Here is a 16,093-nt window from a genome sequence, read left to right on the forward strand (position 1 = left end):
CTCTAGTGGTTGCTGATAGTTTCTACTAATAATAGAGTCATATAAGTTTATTCTGGAGCTCAGTTTATGCCTTTTATTTGAGTAATATCCTACCTATGGGCGACTTGTCTATAATAGTCCTTTGGAATATTTAATACAGAGTTTTCCTTTGTTTATTTCTAAAGTTTTATGGATATGCATACATGCATTACGCATCCACATTCAGCACCTTTTTATTGAACGTATTGAACTTAACACCAGGCCGTATGCTTGGGCCTCTTGATGCACGTGACTCCTACCTTGTGGATGCCTTTGGTTGATCTGCTTGGGGTAGTACCTCTGTTTCACCTAATCACAACCTCATCATGTGTGTAGAAATTGTCCTCATTAGGGCAAAGGCCCAGGGTGTCTGTGATATTTTAAGATGGTATATCAAATCAGCTAGTCTTGTTTTCAGAGAATTAATTTAAATTGCTGTAGTGACTTCTAGTTAATTCAGTGTCACTGTTTTACTCTAGAGTATTTAATTTATTGTTTCTCAAGTATGTTGTTATAAAATGTATATACCACAGACAAGCAATATTTCTGTGATGTAACACGTTCAGAATAACGTGAAAATTAAAACGTGAGAGAAAAACAGTGCAGTGTGGCACAGTGAATAAGACTTTTATTTAAATCACCCTTCTGCTTTCCTCAATATTTTCTTTCAGAAGTTCTCAGTATTCTTTCTTTATCAGGTCACGTGAATATCGGTGGGACACAGAACAGGGCTGCTGTAGCTTTTGCACTTGAAGACAGGAGGCCCGTTGGCCAAGCTCGTTCTTTTAAAATAATGCACTGCTCTTTTGGGGAGGCTCATTAGCACTTCTATTCAGCAGTTCAAATACAAACAGTGGGAATAGAGAATGAGTTAACTTTCTGGCTGTCCTCACAGTTGACTTGTTGGAAAATTTCCATCTTTGTGGTTAATGACCAGCTTGCTTGGAACAGAAAATCAGTGTCCAGTTTTGCACAGTGATGAGGAACATATCTAAGTGGGTTCTTGGAAAGCTGAAAATACCTTATAGAGAGGAAGCAGAGAGTAATAATAACACACATAGGCTTTGGAAATGTGAATGGATCTCACCTCAGGTCTTAGTGTTAGCTGTGTAATTTCTTGTATGAATTCCTAACCTCTCTTATCCTAATTTCCACAAGACGAAACTGACACAAATAATAGTACCTAGATTCATAAGGTACTATTATTTGTTGCTGTAAGGATACAAATACAAAGTAGCTTCTTACCCCATAAATATGTGCTCAAGTGTTAGGTAGAATAATATACTTTATGCTGATTGAATAATGTTCAGATCATGAGATTTTTGATTGCTAGAGTATGTTATAAAGAGAAATGAGTTTTACCCCTAGATCTAATCAAAATGATAAATAGAACAATTTGAATTTATAGAAAGAGATTAGTAACTCCAGTAATACAGGCTGAAGAGTTAAGTTGAAAAACTAATTTACTCTTAAAGAAATATTGAAAATGTAGGTTTCTGTAATGATTATGTTGCACTTTAAGAAATGATCAAAAAATAGCCAGGTTTTAATACCTGTTCTGATATTTCAAAGAAACAACAGGGTTAAAAGTTTGAGTAAGTGATTATTAAGTGTCCTAAGTCTTCTGTGACAAGGAAGTAAACTTTCCAAAGCTATAACAGATAAATTCAAAATGTGCACAATACCCAAGAGTTCCTTGAGAAAAATGACAAATAAGTAAATAATTTGAATTATGTATATTGAATTAATACTGAATTAACCCACAGTGTTAGACTGTAAACCTGGCTCATTATAATGGCATTCTAGAACATTTCAACAATCCTGGGGAAGCCAAAGTAGTGGCCTAGTTATTGACTTTCTTACTAGAACAGGAATTTAGGCTTACAAAACGGGAACAAGGGTTTCATCAGAAATACTACCAAAAGTTTTTTTTTTCCTTTTTCTAAAACTCCAGTCAATTCAAATTGATGATTTGCCACTGTTAACTGTATGCAGAAAGCTTTCAAACATTTATCTTAATCTACGTATTAGTCCATTATACACATCTTATAATGTACATCATTAAGTGATTTTTACCAAAGAAATTATAATATCTTTAGACTTACATTTAGCTCAAAGACATTATTTTCCCACATATTGAAAGCTGTGGTTAAAAATATATTGATTTTTTATTATATGGAAAAATAAACTTTTCCATTTGCAAAATTTATCTTACATTTATCTTAATATTTTTATAGGATTTTTTGGAAGTAACCTACCAGATTATCAGAGGTCAGAAATCATGATGTTCATTATGGGGAAAGTACCTGTCTTTGGAACATCCACCCATACTTTGGATATCAGTCAACTAGGGTATGTGTATGTAGTTGTTCTGTGTTCTCAAACTGTAAAGTTGAATTTAATCTTATATTAAATTTTATCTTAAATCTATAAAATGTTTTGTCTTTTTACTCAGTAATAAAAGTCCTATGGTGTTGTTATGGCACTAGATTGCTAAGCCGTTGAATCAACATTGCATGCTGGGTGGGGACTTGGGAGACTGGGGCTGACACGTATACATTAGTGATACTGTGTATAAAATAGGCAACTGATGGGAACCTACTCTATAGCACAGGGAACTCTGCCTAATGCCCTGTGGTAACCTAAATGGGAGGGAGGTCCAAAAGGGAGGGGATGTCTGTATACGTATGGCTGATTCGTTTTGTGGGGCAGTGGAGGCTAACACAACATTGTAAAGCAACCATACTCCAATAAAAATTAAAAAACAAAACAAAACAAAAAGAACATCGCATGCTTTTAGAATCAGTTTTCAGTATATCATAAATTCTCAAATTTTCTTATATTGGCTAGGTGGAAGGTCTATTCAGCCTGGGCATTTTCTATATATGTAGATTATTTAGGGTAAAGTTTCAAGTTTGTCACTGTGGAAGGAATGTTTACTTATTTCTAGAGTTCTAGAACTGAAAGTTATTTTAAAGATCATATGTCTTGGCCCCCTCCCCTCATTTTATAGATTTGCTTTGATTTTACAACATGCGAAAGCCTTAGTTTGTAAATATGTTTGTATGTTGCTAATTTAATAAGGAAATGATACTCTTATTTGACTTACATTTATTTGGCCATTAATTAGAGAACCCTTTCTTCATTTGTTAATTCTTTTTTGAAGAACTATTTATATAAGAATTATTTAGGCACATTCTTACCTGCTTATTAATATATGTTAAATAGATATTATGTTTGTCAATTATATTTGCAATAGATCTATTCTCCAATTTATAGTATCTTTTAATTGAGGTTGTTTTGTTGTGTATTCATACAACTGACTTTTCATGTCATTATGTGTAGAGGTCTGTTTCCTTTGAGAGCCAATAGCTTTTTAATTTTCTTTGTTCAAATTTGATTTATTTTTTAACATATAACCCTTTAATTCATGTGAAATTTACTTTAGAGTATAAAGTGAGCCTTGACTTTAGCTAGTATGAAAATAAAATCTATATAGCTAATATGAATAGAGTTTTAAAAATCAATAAATAATAATGTAAGGAAATGAAGTTAATTCCTGTTAATAAGATAATACCACTCTTTTGTATATTTTAGGGATTTGGGAACCAGGCGGATTCAGATAATGTTGCTGAGATCTTTACTTATGGTAAGGAATTTAAGACAGGTGAAGAACACACTTAACCCTAAATTATTAAAGAGGTTAAAAGAATAGCTTCACATTATCAGTTTCTTTTTCTTGTATTATAAGATAGTATTTACGGTAAGTTTTTTTTCTGTGGTTTATATACTTGAATATTATGCTTTTCATTCTTTAAAATTTTACTTTTATTGTTTATTCCTCACTTCTCCTGTCATCTTATTTGATCTTCATAATGATGAAACATACCGAGGGCAGGAAGCATTGCCATTTTATAGATGAAGATGCCTGGGCCCAGCTAGAGCCAGATTTGTCAGTCCTTTCCTCTGTGATCTTTGCTTTTTTATTTGTATCTTGTTTGAGAGCTCCTTGCCTACTCTGATGATATAAACACATTTGTTTATATCTTCTTACGAAAGGTGTAAAATTCAGCTTTCCACATGTAGAACTTTGATCTGAGGTTTAATTTTGTATGTGGTATAAGATATGGATATATTTTAAATTTTTCTAGGTGGGTAGTAATTGTCCCACCAATTTCTGCTCACTTATAAAATCACCTTTATCCTATAATGAGTGCCCAAATATAAATGTTAGATGTTCTATATATGCTAGTAATCCTGAATATAAATAGAGATTACCCACATGAAATTTCATTTGGTCCTAAGCCTTTTTATTAAATAAATTCCCTGAGAAAATAACCTTGTCTCTAATCCTAATTGTACTACATAGTCAACTGAATGAATTTCCATGTGGTATGGTTAAACTGTTTAATAGCGTTAAAGTATATGCTAATTAAAAGCTCCAACTTTAGACATAGGGATACATTCAGAAATGTCACATCAAATAAAGAATAAAATACAGCTTTCCAAATGAGAATGCTTTCCTATTAACCTAGATTGCTTAATTTAAAATAAAAGAATTATTTAAAAATTTTCAGGTCTTACCTGTGTTATTTGCTGCCTGGTCTCCTTATATCCATTTAGGACTGACTCCCTGTTCCATATATTCTTAGTCTCTCTGAGCCTCCATTTTCTTTTACAAAATGGGGGTACATTAATGCCTAGCCTCATAGGAATACGGTAAGGATGAAGTTAATACACATATAGTGCTTAGATTCAAGCCTGGCATATGGTGAATGTGTGCTATTATTAATTTTATTAACTCTGTGCATGATGTTTTTGTAAATTCAGTAAAATCCTCATCATCTCACAAATTTCCTTTTAGTTTTTCCTTCAGGCTTGTTCCATACTTGCTGTTTTCTCTAAGCTTATGGTTCTTATAAAACAGCTTGAGAGTTTTACCAAAGAAGGACTCATGACAAAGGTTTTTTTGTTTGTTTCTTTGTTTTTCCTCCCTATAATCAGGTAACCTCTGGATACAAAGCAAAGACAATAGTTACTGCACTGCCGGGGTCTTTTCTGGATCCTTTGTTATCACCATCCCTCATGGAAGACTATGAACTGAGACAGTTAGTCTTGGAAGTAATGCATAATCTCATGGATCGCCATGACAATAGGGCAAAGCTTCGAGGGATCAGGTAATGTGCTATTTGAAAATAGGCTTAATGGTAATGTTTTCAGATTTCTATGTTAATGTATTTAGGTATTATAATTTTTTTAATCTAGGATTTTCAGGTTTTATTAATCCAGAATTTTATTTAATTGGTATTGTGACAATTTAATGATTAATATGTTTTAAGATAATCAGTGTTGAAGGTCTTTTAATGTACTTTCAGAGATCTCATCTACTAGTAATCACTAGTTACATAAATTTTATTTTGGTTTTGCTTTAAACTTAGGAATGACATCAGAAGTCAAGATTACTTTACGCAATTCTACTTGATTGAACTTGGTAATTCAGTAATATCATTACATATAGGCTTATTTAAAATGCTCATTGAAGTGAGTGTTAAATAGTTCAGACTCCTAAGTATAGCTGATTCATCATATAAGATATGATATTGTAACTAAGTGTGCTGTTCATTAAAAATGATGCATTGATTGCCTCTAGAATAATACCAGATGTGGCTGACCTAAAAATAAAAAGAGAAAAGATTTGTAGACAAGACACAAGTTTCATGAAAAAGGTAAGATTATCTTCTGAAAAAGAATGCATGACTTAAGTTATAGCCATTTGAATTGTTAGGTAGTTTTATATTGATCGATAACCTTAAAATGAAGCCATAGCATTTTAGAGTTGAAGATCTGAAGCCATCTTCAGCTCCCTACATTGCCACCACCGTCCTGATGGCATCTCCTCCGGCCTGCGTTTAAGCTTTGGGTGGTCAGTCTGCTGTGATAGTTCCAGATTTCTCCCTTTGAGTAAAATGTCTCTCTGTGATTGCTGCCCTGCCCTCCTCCCCACCCCAAACACAGATGTTGCTTTCGCTTTTAATGGGTCCTTAATAGACAGCTTCAAGCTTTTGAGAATACTTACCATCATTGATTAAATACATATAATGAGTATTTAGTGTGTATTAGGCATTATTCTGTGCATTATTCGGGGTATAAAGGTCAGGTAGGCAGCATCTCTGCCTGTATAACTAGTATCTAGCTAGATTATCATTACGATCACTTCAGTTTTGTAGGCGTATTGGCAAATGGCTGAATTTAGAAAATTATGGCATCTAAAGTTATTCAGTATATCAAATAAACTTTCTGTGCAGTTATTCTTCATCCAAAGCTCGAGCACCTAGTATTGCCAGACGCTGAGCTCAACACTGAGAGATACAACAGTAAGCATGCCATGTGTGCTAACTGACCTCAGTATAATCACAGTTCTGGTGGATAAATCACAGTTTTGGTGAGCCTGGATCTTTAGAGGTGCAGAGAACCACAGACCTATAGGAAGATAGGTACAGATATCTATAATCCCTGATCATCTTTGGCTCTTTGTCAGACCCCGCTTTCTTCCTGTCACCATCTTTTATTTTTTTGTCCTTATCCGTTAATATCGATTGCTGTGTTTCAAGTTAATGGCCTCACAGTTTAAAAACTTCATTTGAAAAATAATTTACAAACTATCACTGTTCCTAAATTAATGTGAATAAAAAGAATTCTTTTAAGTTTGACTGTATTGTGTATGAAAAAAGTGGTTAATAATAGGTCAAAGACATTAACTCTTTCCAAGTTTTATTTTTTTGATATTTTATATCATCTAGTTCATCAAAGAAATTATGCCCCATAACTGAGGAACTTTTAATCGAGTGATAGAATGAGTTTTAAAAATTTACTGATAGTTAATTTGGGGTTTTTTTACTTTAACGTCATGACATTAAGCAATCCTGAACTTTGGGACTGGATTGATTTTATTTTATCTAGTATGATAGAATAATCCTTTGTGCTTAATTTTGCTAGCCAATCAATTTGCAAAAGTATGGTTTAACTGAAAGGTTAGACTATTCCTTGTTAAAATTTGAATCCTTAAACTGTTCTCTGAATTAGTTTTCCTTCCATTTTATAACTTAAAATAACCTGGCTAAGCATTTGTTACCATTAGTATAAACCATTTCTTTAGTATATTTTTCTTTAGGAACAATCTGTTCACATTTTTCCTTTATCAAATTTTATTTTTACAATTGGACACCCTTTTTCATTTACTTTCTAATTTATTTTATCAGTAAAAATGTTGTTTGGTTTTCATATGCAACTTTAACTAGCCACTTACGGAAGTTTCAATGAAGACCTGAAGAAAAAATATTGAGGTCTATAGCCAGGGGACTGTGGACTGCCCTTTGGTTAAGAGAAGCTTGCAGTTTAGAATGGACAGTACCTTTGGCTTTTCCATGCAAGCATTATATCCAGGCAGCTGTGTCTCAGATGACTACCCAGCCTAAAACTGCTCCTTCTGACTGTGTTAGGGACATCTTAGACATTGGATCTAAGTTTGAAAAATTGTCCCAGGGCAGGGTGCCCTTACAAATTACATTGGGAGGTGCCCTTTCAGCTCTAATGTCCTAATGAAGGTATATTTCCAGATAAGAGAAAACAGCTGTTTCCACTCAGCTGTTCCAAACAGCTGTTTCCTCACCTGCCAGGGCTACTCTCCTAGAGCTAAATTCCTGGCAGAATGTCACTGTATGAAAGAGCTCTTGTTAGTGTTTTATCAATTAAGGATTATGTAGAAAAAAAGTACTTCTGGGGCTTCCCTGGTGGCGCAGTGGTTGAGAGTCCGCCTGCCGATGCAGGGGACATGGGTTCATGCCCCGGTCCAGGAAGATCCCACATGCCGTGGAACGGCTGGGCCCGTGAGCCATAGCCGCCGGGCCTGCGCGTCCGGAGGCTGTGCTCCGCAACGGGAGAGGCCACAACAGTGAGAGGCCCGCGTACCGCAAAAAAAAAAAAAAAAGTACTTCTTATTATGAAATGTAAAATATATAGGCATTATTATTTTAATTACTTTTAAGTGAACAACAGTACAGCTAAAAGCATCCCACATGCCCATCTTGTTTACAACTCCATCTTCTCCCCAAGAGGTAATCACTGTTCTTGCTTTCATGAATATTATTCCTTGCTTTTTTTCCCTACAGTTTTGCCACCTAAGTATATCAGTATATCCCTGAACAGTACAGTGTCGTTTTATCAGTTTTTGTATTTTGTGTGAAAGGAAGCATACCTTATATATTCTTTTATGTTTTCTTTCTTTCATTTAGCTTTATTTTGGTGAAATTCATTCACATGTGTAGCTTTATAGTATTTTATGACATGAATATACCACAAGTTACCCATTCTGTTGGTGGACATATGAATTGTTTGCAGTTTGGGTTTGTTATGACCAGTACGGCTATAAACATTCTTGTCCATGTATTGTGCTATATATAACTCTCATTTCTCTGATGCCTGTAGGAGAGAAATTGCTGAGTAATAAGTTATGCATTCTTCAAATTTAATAGACAATGCCAAACCACTTTTTGCAGTCATTATGTCTATTTGCACTATAATATTATAATATGCAATGTTAGATCTTAATTTTATCTAATATGGTAGGTATGTAGTAGGTAATTTTTTAAAAATAAACTTGAATTACTAAGGAACCTGAAGTTTAAACTCCCATGTGTGTAAGCACTGCTTTAATGGTTGTTAATGACGTTTAGGAACGTCAGATTTAAGAATAGGATTGGAGGTCATGAAGAACCTAGGGGCGAGAAGGGAATAAAGACACAGACCTACTAGAGAATGGACTTGAAGATACGGGGAGGGGGAAGGGTAAGCTGTGACAAAGCGAGAGAGAGGCATGGACATATATACACTACCAAACGTAAAATAGATAGCTAGTGGGAAGCAGCCACATAGCCCAGGGAGATCAGCTTGGTGCTCTGTGACCACCTAGAGGGGTGGGATAAGGAGGGGGGGAGGGAGGGAGACGCAAGGGGGAAGAGATATGGGGACATATGTATATGTATAACTGATTCACTTTGTTATAAGGCAGAAACTAACACAACATTGTAAAGCAATTATACTCCAATAAAGATGTTAAAAAAGAGAAAGAAAAGGATTGGAGAGGGCCCAATACATAGACTGTTATACACCAGAGTATAGAATCTTTTGAGAGAGAGACAAACTCTGGGTTCAGAAAGATGGAAACCAAAATGTCAGCTTCAGAAATAAAGAGGAATCTGTTAGGAGAGCATACATAGCTCTGTATCTGTAGCCAAAAATCCCCCCACTTGCTAATACTGAACCACAGACCTGAACAGACTTATTTAACCAGTCACTGGCGCAGCTGGAGGACTATGGCCACCCTCACCTGGGTAGGTCCACGTGCATGTTAAGTAGAGGACAGAGCAAAATGCATACCTTTAAAGACAGGCTGGCTTCCAGAGACTGTGCTGCTGTTGCTCATTTCGTTCTCCTAAAGTGAGGAAGCAGATGAACCTTCTGAGAAACAGAAACTTGAGCTTGGGGTGTTAAGCTCAAGCCCCTCCCCGTGGGAATGAGCAGGCCTCACGCTGGCTGCACGTTACGATCACCGGGGGAGCTTTATGCTTTAAAAACACCGATGCCTGGGCTTCACCACTGACGGGTTAAATCGGATCGGGGTGGGCAGTGGTGACTAGTGGGGAGGAAGCGTGGTGGTCCTTCCATTTCCCAGTGATTGTGGCTTACAGTTTGTGTTGAGAACCAATGCAACACGTTGAGTTGATTACCACATAGTAACTTGAAATGGGAAAAACTCTCTTATTTCTGTTAGCTCTCACTTGGCAGTTAGACCTATACCCAGGAATGCTTTAGACAGCAAGGCTTTTATATTCTTTATTAATATATTTAGATTAGTTTGGTTTACAGGGCACCCTCTCGCAGTCCCTGGGGTGTGTCTGTAACCTCTCCCCTACAGATGGGCTTATAGATGTGCCATCGTCACTTCAGACAAAAGTGTAGCAGAACCTGGAGATGCTCTTCCCTGGACAGCTCTTAACTCACCTCACAGGAGGTTGTTCCCTAAGGCGGGAAAGCCTGAGTCCATTTCCTCTCAGCCGAATGTTCTTATCATTGCCAAAGCTCCCGTAATTCTGCCGTTCGTTTCAGTTTTTCTCAAATCAGTCTATAATTTGCTTGTCTTTTCAAATTAGCATTAAAAACATTTTCATTGTTTACAACTGGAACTATTTCTTACTTGCTGTTTTTACTTAAGTTTGTCCTCAACTCCAATATTAGTTTGTAGTTATATATTGGTGTAGTTATTGATGTTAATAATTGGAATATAATTTGACCCTCTGGTTATCAGCCTAACTCTCTTCCATGTTAAGTTATGTAATAAGATAGCTACGTTTTAAGAGGTTATATATGCATGTAAAATCTGCCTTGCTACATTTTAAGCAAAATTATCTTTTTCCTCTGTCATTCCCCTTTTCAGAATGGGCAACAACTATATCGGCACATATATTTGGGCTGTAAAGAGGAAGACAATGTTCAGAAAAACTATGAGCTACTTTATACTTCTCTTGCCCTTATAACTATTGAATTGGCCAATGAAGAAGTGGTTATTGATCTCATTCGATTAGCCATTGCTTTACAGGTATGTTTTCATAACCTTTCCTTGAAGAAAGGATTCTTTCATGAATTAGACACCATCTTTAAAATATTATTGCCTTTATCCAAGGACATGAGTTTTTTAAGTGAGATGTCTAGTTTTAAATCTAAAATACTCAAGGCTATGATCCCATTCATTTATTCTTTTAACAAATGTTGAGTATTGACTGTGTGCTAACTGTTGTTCAAGGCCGCAGGAGTAATGTGATGAAAAAGACAGCATGGTCCCTGTGCCCATCCTAGTGAGGAAGATGGTCATTAAATAATAAGAATTACATATATGTAGTTGTTTAATTGGAGTTTAAATGTTACGCAATCACAGGACAGTATGCAATGAGAATATATATATTTATTTTTATATATCTTATATATATTCTGCCCACGCCCACGTTCCCTTTAGGAAAGGCTTTCCTAAAGAGCTGTTTGAATTGAGAGATTTAAGTCTCTTATAAATGGGCATTTATTCTCTTTTTAGTATTTTTTTTTAAAAAAGCTTCTTATAAGGGGACATTTTTGTTAGCATTCCAGACTACCTGCAGTTTTTTAGTATAATCATAGACAAAATGCTAATGAAGCGTAAGACCTTGATCTGTCAGTGTTTGTTTTTTGGTTTTTTATTAAAGGACAGTGCGATTATCAATGAGGATAATTTGTCAATGTTCCATCGTTGTGGAATCATGGCGCTGGTTGCTGCATACCTCAACTTTGTAAGTCAGATGATAGCTGTCCCTGCGTTTTGCCAGCATGTTAGCAAGGTAATGTATTTAGAAAAGCCCTCGAATTTGATTTTTATACAAAAGTGGCGGATTTTCTTCCAGTGATGATTAGTTTTGATGACTATGTACCAAATTATTAAGATAATGCCATAAAAGTATGCATGACTTTTTCAATAGTGACAAAATCGACACTACAGCTCTAACTCTGACTAGTGTTATGTTTTCTTTGATGCCTGTTGTTGTATTAGAATTTTTCTGTGTAATGGTTGAGTAGAATATATGATTTTCTTCTAAAATACTTCATGTGATTTCTTATATAATTGTTTTCCTTTTAAACCATTATGAATCTTAGTATCTAATATTTCTTTAATTATACTGTTTTTGTTGTTATTGTTTTAAACGAATCTACTTGAGTTAGATCTGAAAAGTTGAATAATTAATATGCCTCTCAGAGATTTGTCCTGTGTCATTCAACTGTATTTAGCTTTCTCAGCAGTGACTCATTAAATAGTTACTGGCATGATTTAGTATACATTTCAGAGCTCCTAACTTACCTGGCAGAAAAAGTCCACTGTAGTTTTTATTCTTTAAAAACATCTTTCAGGGAGAACCTCATTTTTATGAAATTGGAAGCACATCTCTCAGTCCTTGCTAAAATGTCGGTTTTTAGAACATTCTAAGAAGTAAAACTCATTCATTCATTAAACAAATGTTTGAGTGAATATTTGACATCTGCCATTAGAGATACAAATGCTATGAAAACAGGGTCCCCCTCTAAGTGGCTCCCAGGTGAGTGGAGGAGCCAGACTTCACAAGAGCGCTGAGACCACCTGCCCGTGCTGCAGAAGGTGGTGCAGAGGAGCCGGGACAGCGAGGGCCTGGCGTTTGTGAAGGCATTTCCCACATAGGGCATTTGAGAAAGTACAGCTTCTAATCCCTCTGTAGTAGGTTTAATCAAATGTAATGTATCCTCTTTTTTTTTTTTTACAACCTGTATTATTTTACTATCATGATTTTGTTACCTGCTTGCTGACTTTTTAAAATAATAAATGTGAAAACAAAATGAACTCTGCTTTTGGGCTCTAAATGTAGCTTAAATTCCAAAATAAAATGATGGTATTTCGTATAAATGTTTAGATTCTGTTTCTGTATTTTTAGTTTTCCAAACTTTTGTGGCAGGGTCCTGAGGAGTGAGGTTTCTGATTTTTATTTTATTTTGTTTTTGAATATTTTTCAGGTTATTGAAATTCGAACTATGGAAGCCCCTTATTTTCTACCAGAGCATATTTTCAGAGATAAGTGCATGTATGTTAATTCTTTACATTTTAAGGAAGGGGCACTGACTTGGAAAACCAATCAGTGATAATTACAAAGGAATAAACTACTGTTAGAATAATTTTCTGGTGTTTTAAAATATTCATCGTTTTATGTTTCTGTCATTTAATTCATCTAACTTGTTTCTCTTGCTATAAAAGTTCTTGTAAAGTATAAATGTAGACTCATGAACACATGGAATCAATCTTTGATGAAAAAATGTATCTTACCTTTTTTTAATATGGAAGTATATCTCTTAAATATAGCATGTTCTGATATATAAGTGAACACTCCTTTAAGAGAATACAATATCCTGTTCAAGATTCTCAGTAATAGACAACAATATTAATAAAGCTGTAGGAGAAACAATGTATTACGGAAAATCAGTGTTATACCCTGAATTTTTTTCTTGCTGTCCAAACAAAAAAATACATATGAAAAATAGTTTATTCAAACTTTTGGGCTCTAAAACCAGTTTAATATTGAAAGCATGCACATAAGATAATATTAAGCAGTTTGAAAGGAAATTGAAATCGTAGGTCTTAGCCAGGTGCTTCCTATCACTTAGTTGGGTAATATCTTCTTCATTAACAGTCAGGGGGCTCCATTTTTATTTTCTTCTCTCAGTAGATTTTTAATTAGCATGAAAGTTAAAGCTGAATTTAGTCCTCTTCATCATTTAATGTGTGAATACCAGTGGAATCATGTAAGGCTGACTTCACCGTTGGGACATTACTGGGGAAAGAAGCAGCAGAATGCTTCATATATGGGTCCACATAACCATATGTTTTTAAAGAGCTCAAATTAGCCACCGAAAATACACTGATTTTTCTATTACTAATTACAGTTTAAGTTGCATTTATACTTAGGCCTTGATCTAAAATGTTTATATGTTAACTTATTTTTGCTCAGTAATTTAAATAATACTAAATGACTTCTTTTTTGATCAACTTGACAGGCTTCCAAAATCTTTAGAGAAGCATGACAAAAATTTGTACTTTTTGACCAACAAGATTGCAGAGTCACTAGGTGGCAGTGGCTATAGTGTTGAGAGATTGTCAGTACCGTACGTACCACAAGTAACAGGTAAGAGGAAGGTAATTAGAACTCTTACTCTAGTGATTATGTGTCAGCAATTTTTCTCTTAGCCCAGTTAGAAGGTTAATTATGTTTGTATACTTACTAGCTTAAGAGAGTTTACTTCTATTTAAAAATTTTGCTCTTGAAAACATTTAGTAAATCTCTAAAAACATGTATATGATTTTATCATGAGCATATTGAATCCTCAAGTGATTATCGTTATTATACTTCATATATTATTGATACTATACTGAATAATAATATCCTTTAAACAGAGAAGCAAAGTGAGATCTTTACTCTTTAAGCAATATTGTGTTTAACTTAGGGAAATTGGTGAAAGTTGTTTAGTTAGTGATTTGTGACTATTGACCTTAATGAATTAGGTAATTTTTGTCATTTGAAAGACTACAGACTATTTGCTATGTAAACAAATCTGCAAACTTTTTAAGTTAAGAATATGTTTCCCTCTGCATTATGTATTTCCTTCTGTTCTTTTCATTGCCTGAGATAATTCTGTTTTGTTTCAAGGCAAAACTGCATGGTGTCTTGCACTCAGTTTTTACTTTGAAAACTAAAATCAAAGAATTTTTATCTTATACCTTCACTTTCATCTGATGACTGTATAAATATTAAATTTGGGAGAAAAACTAGTTCTTCCTTTGGGGATACCTCTGTTCTATAAGAGAACTGTTTGATTTCAGTTAGGTAGTTTTCTGGATTAATCACTGGAAGTAACACAGTCTTTGGGAATAGCTATCTTTTTATAATGTGGATCCAAAATATATACATTTATTACAATGATAGTTGTTTATAATAGTCTGAGATGTTAATGAAAGATTTTGCATTTTCTTTTAAATTCCATAGTATAGGAAATTCTATTCCTCATGAGTTCCTTGGGGAAATAAAAGTGCTAAGAATAAAACATGAGTAGAGCTTTGTAATTTAAAAGAATTTTTAAAACAGACTTTTAAACTATTTCATTCTTATAACTTGGATTTAGCTCTCTTTCCTTCCGGCAAAAAACCTTATAAACCCAGGCACAAGTACAAAGGTAAATCGAAGTGTCAGTTTGGCTTGCCCTTTCCCTCACCTGTCCTCTAGGAAAATAGCTTAATACAGTCTGCCTTCTAGAAAATGGAGCCAGTGGCCTGTATATTTTATATAGTTGTGAGTTCAGTTATTATTTTGCTCTACCTTCCCCATAGCTGTAGTTTATTTTCACCCCTTGTTATTTCCTTTTACCCTATTCCTTTAACTGTAAACAATTTTTAATGAAAATTATGGTACTTTCTTTAACAAGTGGTTTGCTCTTCCCATTTCCTCCCACCCCTGAAAATGATATATTCTCTTTCTTAATGTCTCCCTATCAGTGACTAGGAGAATTCTGAGTATTTCAGCATATACTTAGTTACATAACTGCACAGAAATCCCTAGTATAAATAAGGTTTTTCTGATTTATAAAGATTTTGATAGTTTAGAACCAGTCCGTGGCATGTGTGTCCTGCCTTAATGCAGAAAGAGTCAGAAGATACAGTGATACTTTATGGGATAATCAATCAGTTATTAAAGTTTCTTTTTGCTGTATAACCATCAGGTATTCATTTTTAAAAATAAGGGATTTAAGAACAATATATCAAAAGAAAATAACAAAATAGTTTGTTGTGTATCATGCATATGCCCCCATCATCATCATCAAAATACAGCCGCCGTTCATTATGCGCGGACTGTATGCCAGTCACTGTGATAAGCACTTTGTATTCATGTTCTCAGTTAATCTGTAACATAGTTTGGTGAGGAAGGTAGCACTGTCTTTGTTTACAAATGAGGATAGTGAGACTGAAACCACTAGAATTAACTGCCTTGCCTGTTCAGTTAGGTGCTTAATAAATTGATTTTTGCCAACTGTGTGCTCAAAGATTGTTCAGTCATCCATATTGATCCAGGTTTATTTTTTTATGTATTCCACAAACCTTTACTGAGAGTCTACTATATATATCAAGCACTTTTCTGACTTTGGGGGGTGGAAAGATGTTAAGATTCAGTCCCTATCCTCAAGGATTGAAATCTGGAGGAGAGGGCTTCCCTGGTGGCGCAGTGGTTGAGTCCGCCTGCCGATGCAGGGGACATGGGTTCGTGCCCTGGTCCTGGAAGATCCCACATGCCGCGGAGCGGCTGGGCCCGTGAGCCATGGCCGCTGAGCCTGCGCTTCCGGAGCCTGTGCTCCGCAACGGGAGAGGCCACAACAGTGAGAGGCCCGCGTACCGCAAAAAAAAAAAAAAAAAATGTGGTGGAGAAGA

At 35.0% G+C, this 16,093-nt stretch overlaps 1 protein-coding gene across 3 annotated transcripts in view; it reads left to right on the plus strand.

Moving 5' to 3' along the window:
* EFR3A (EFR3 homolog A) overlaps positions 1-16,093 on the plus strand; it is a 59,320-nt gene that overhangs the window by 23,702 nt on the left and 19,525 nt on the right. For 2 of the 3 annotated variants that reach the window (XM_065895084.1, XM_065895086.1), the window contains exons 10-17: positions 2,256-2,370; positions 3,616-3,667; positions 5,023-5,195; positions 5,669-5,744; positions 10,511-10,672; positions 11,310-11,441; positions 12,640-12,707; positions 13,675-13,802. In XM_065895084.1, the coding sequence (XP_065751156.1) occupies positions 2,256-2,370; positions 3,616-3,667; positions 5,023-5,195; positions 5,669-5,744; positions 10,511-10,672; positions 11,310-11,441; positions 12,640-12,707; positions 13,675-13,802 (906 nt within the window). Of the gene's footprint in view, positions 1-2,255; positions 2,371-3,615; positions 3,668-5,022; positions 5,196-5,668; positions 5,745-10,510; positions 10,673-11,309; positions 11,442-12,639; positions 12,708-13,674; positions 13,803-14,796; positions 14,848-16,093 lie in introns of all 3 variants that reach the window. The other variant, XM_065895083.1, reaches the window with a different exon arrangement.

Source organism: Phocoena phocoena, chromosome 17 (genome assembly GCF_963924675.1).
Source record: "Phocoena phocoena chromosome 17, mPhoPho1.1, whole genome shotgun sequence".
Taxonomy (NCBI): domain Eukaryota; kingdom Metazoa; phylum Chordata; class Mammalia; order Artiodactyla; family Phocoenidae; genus Phocoena; species Phocoena phocoena.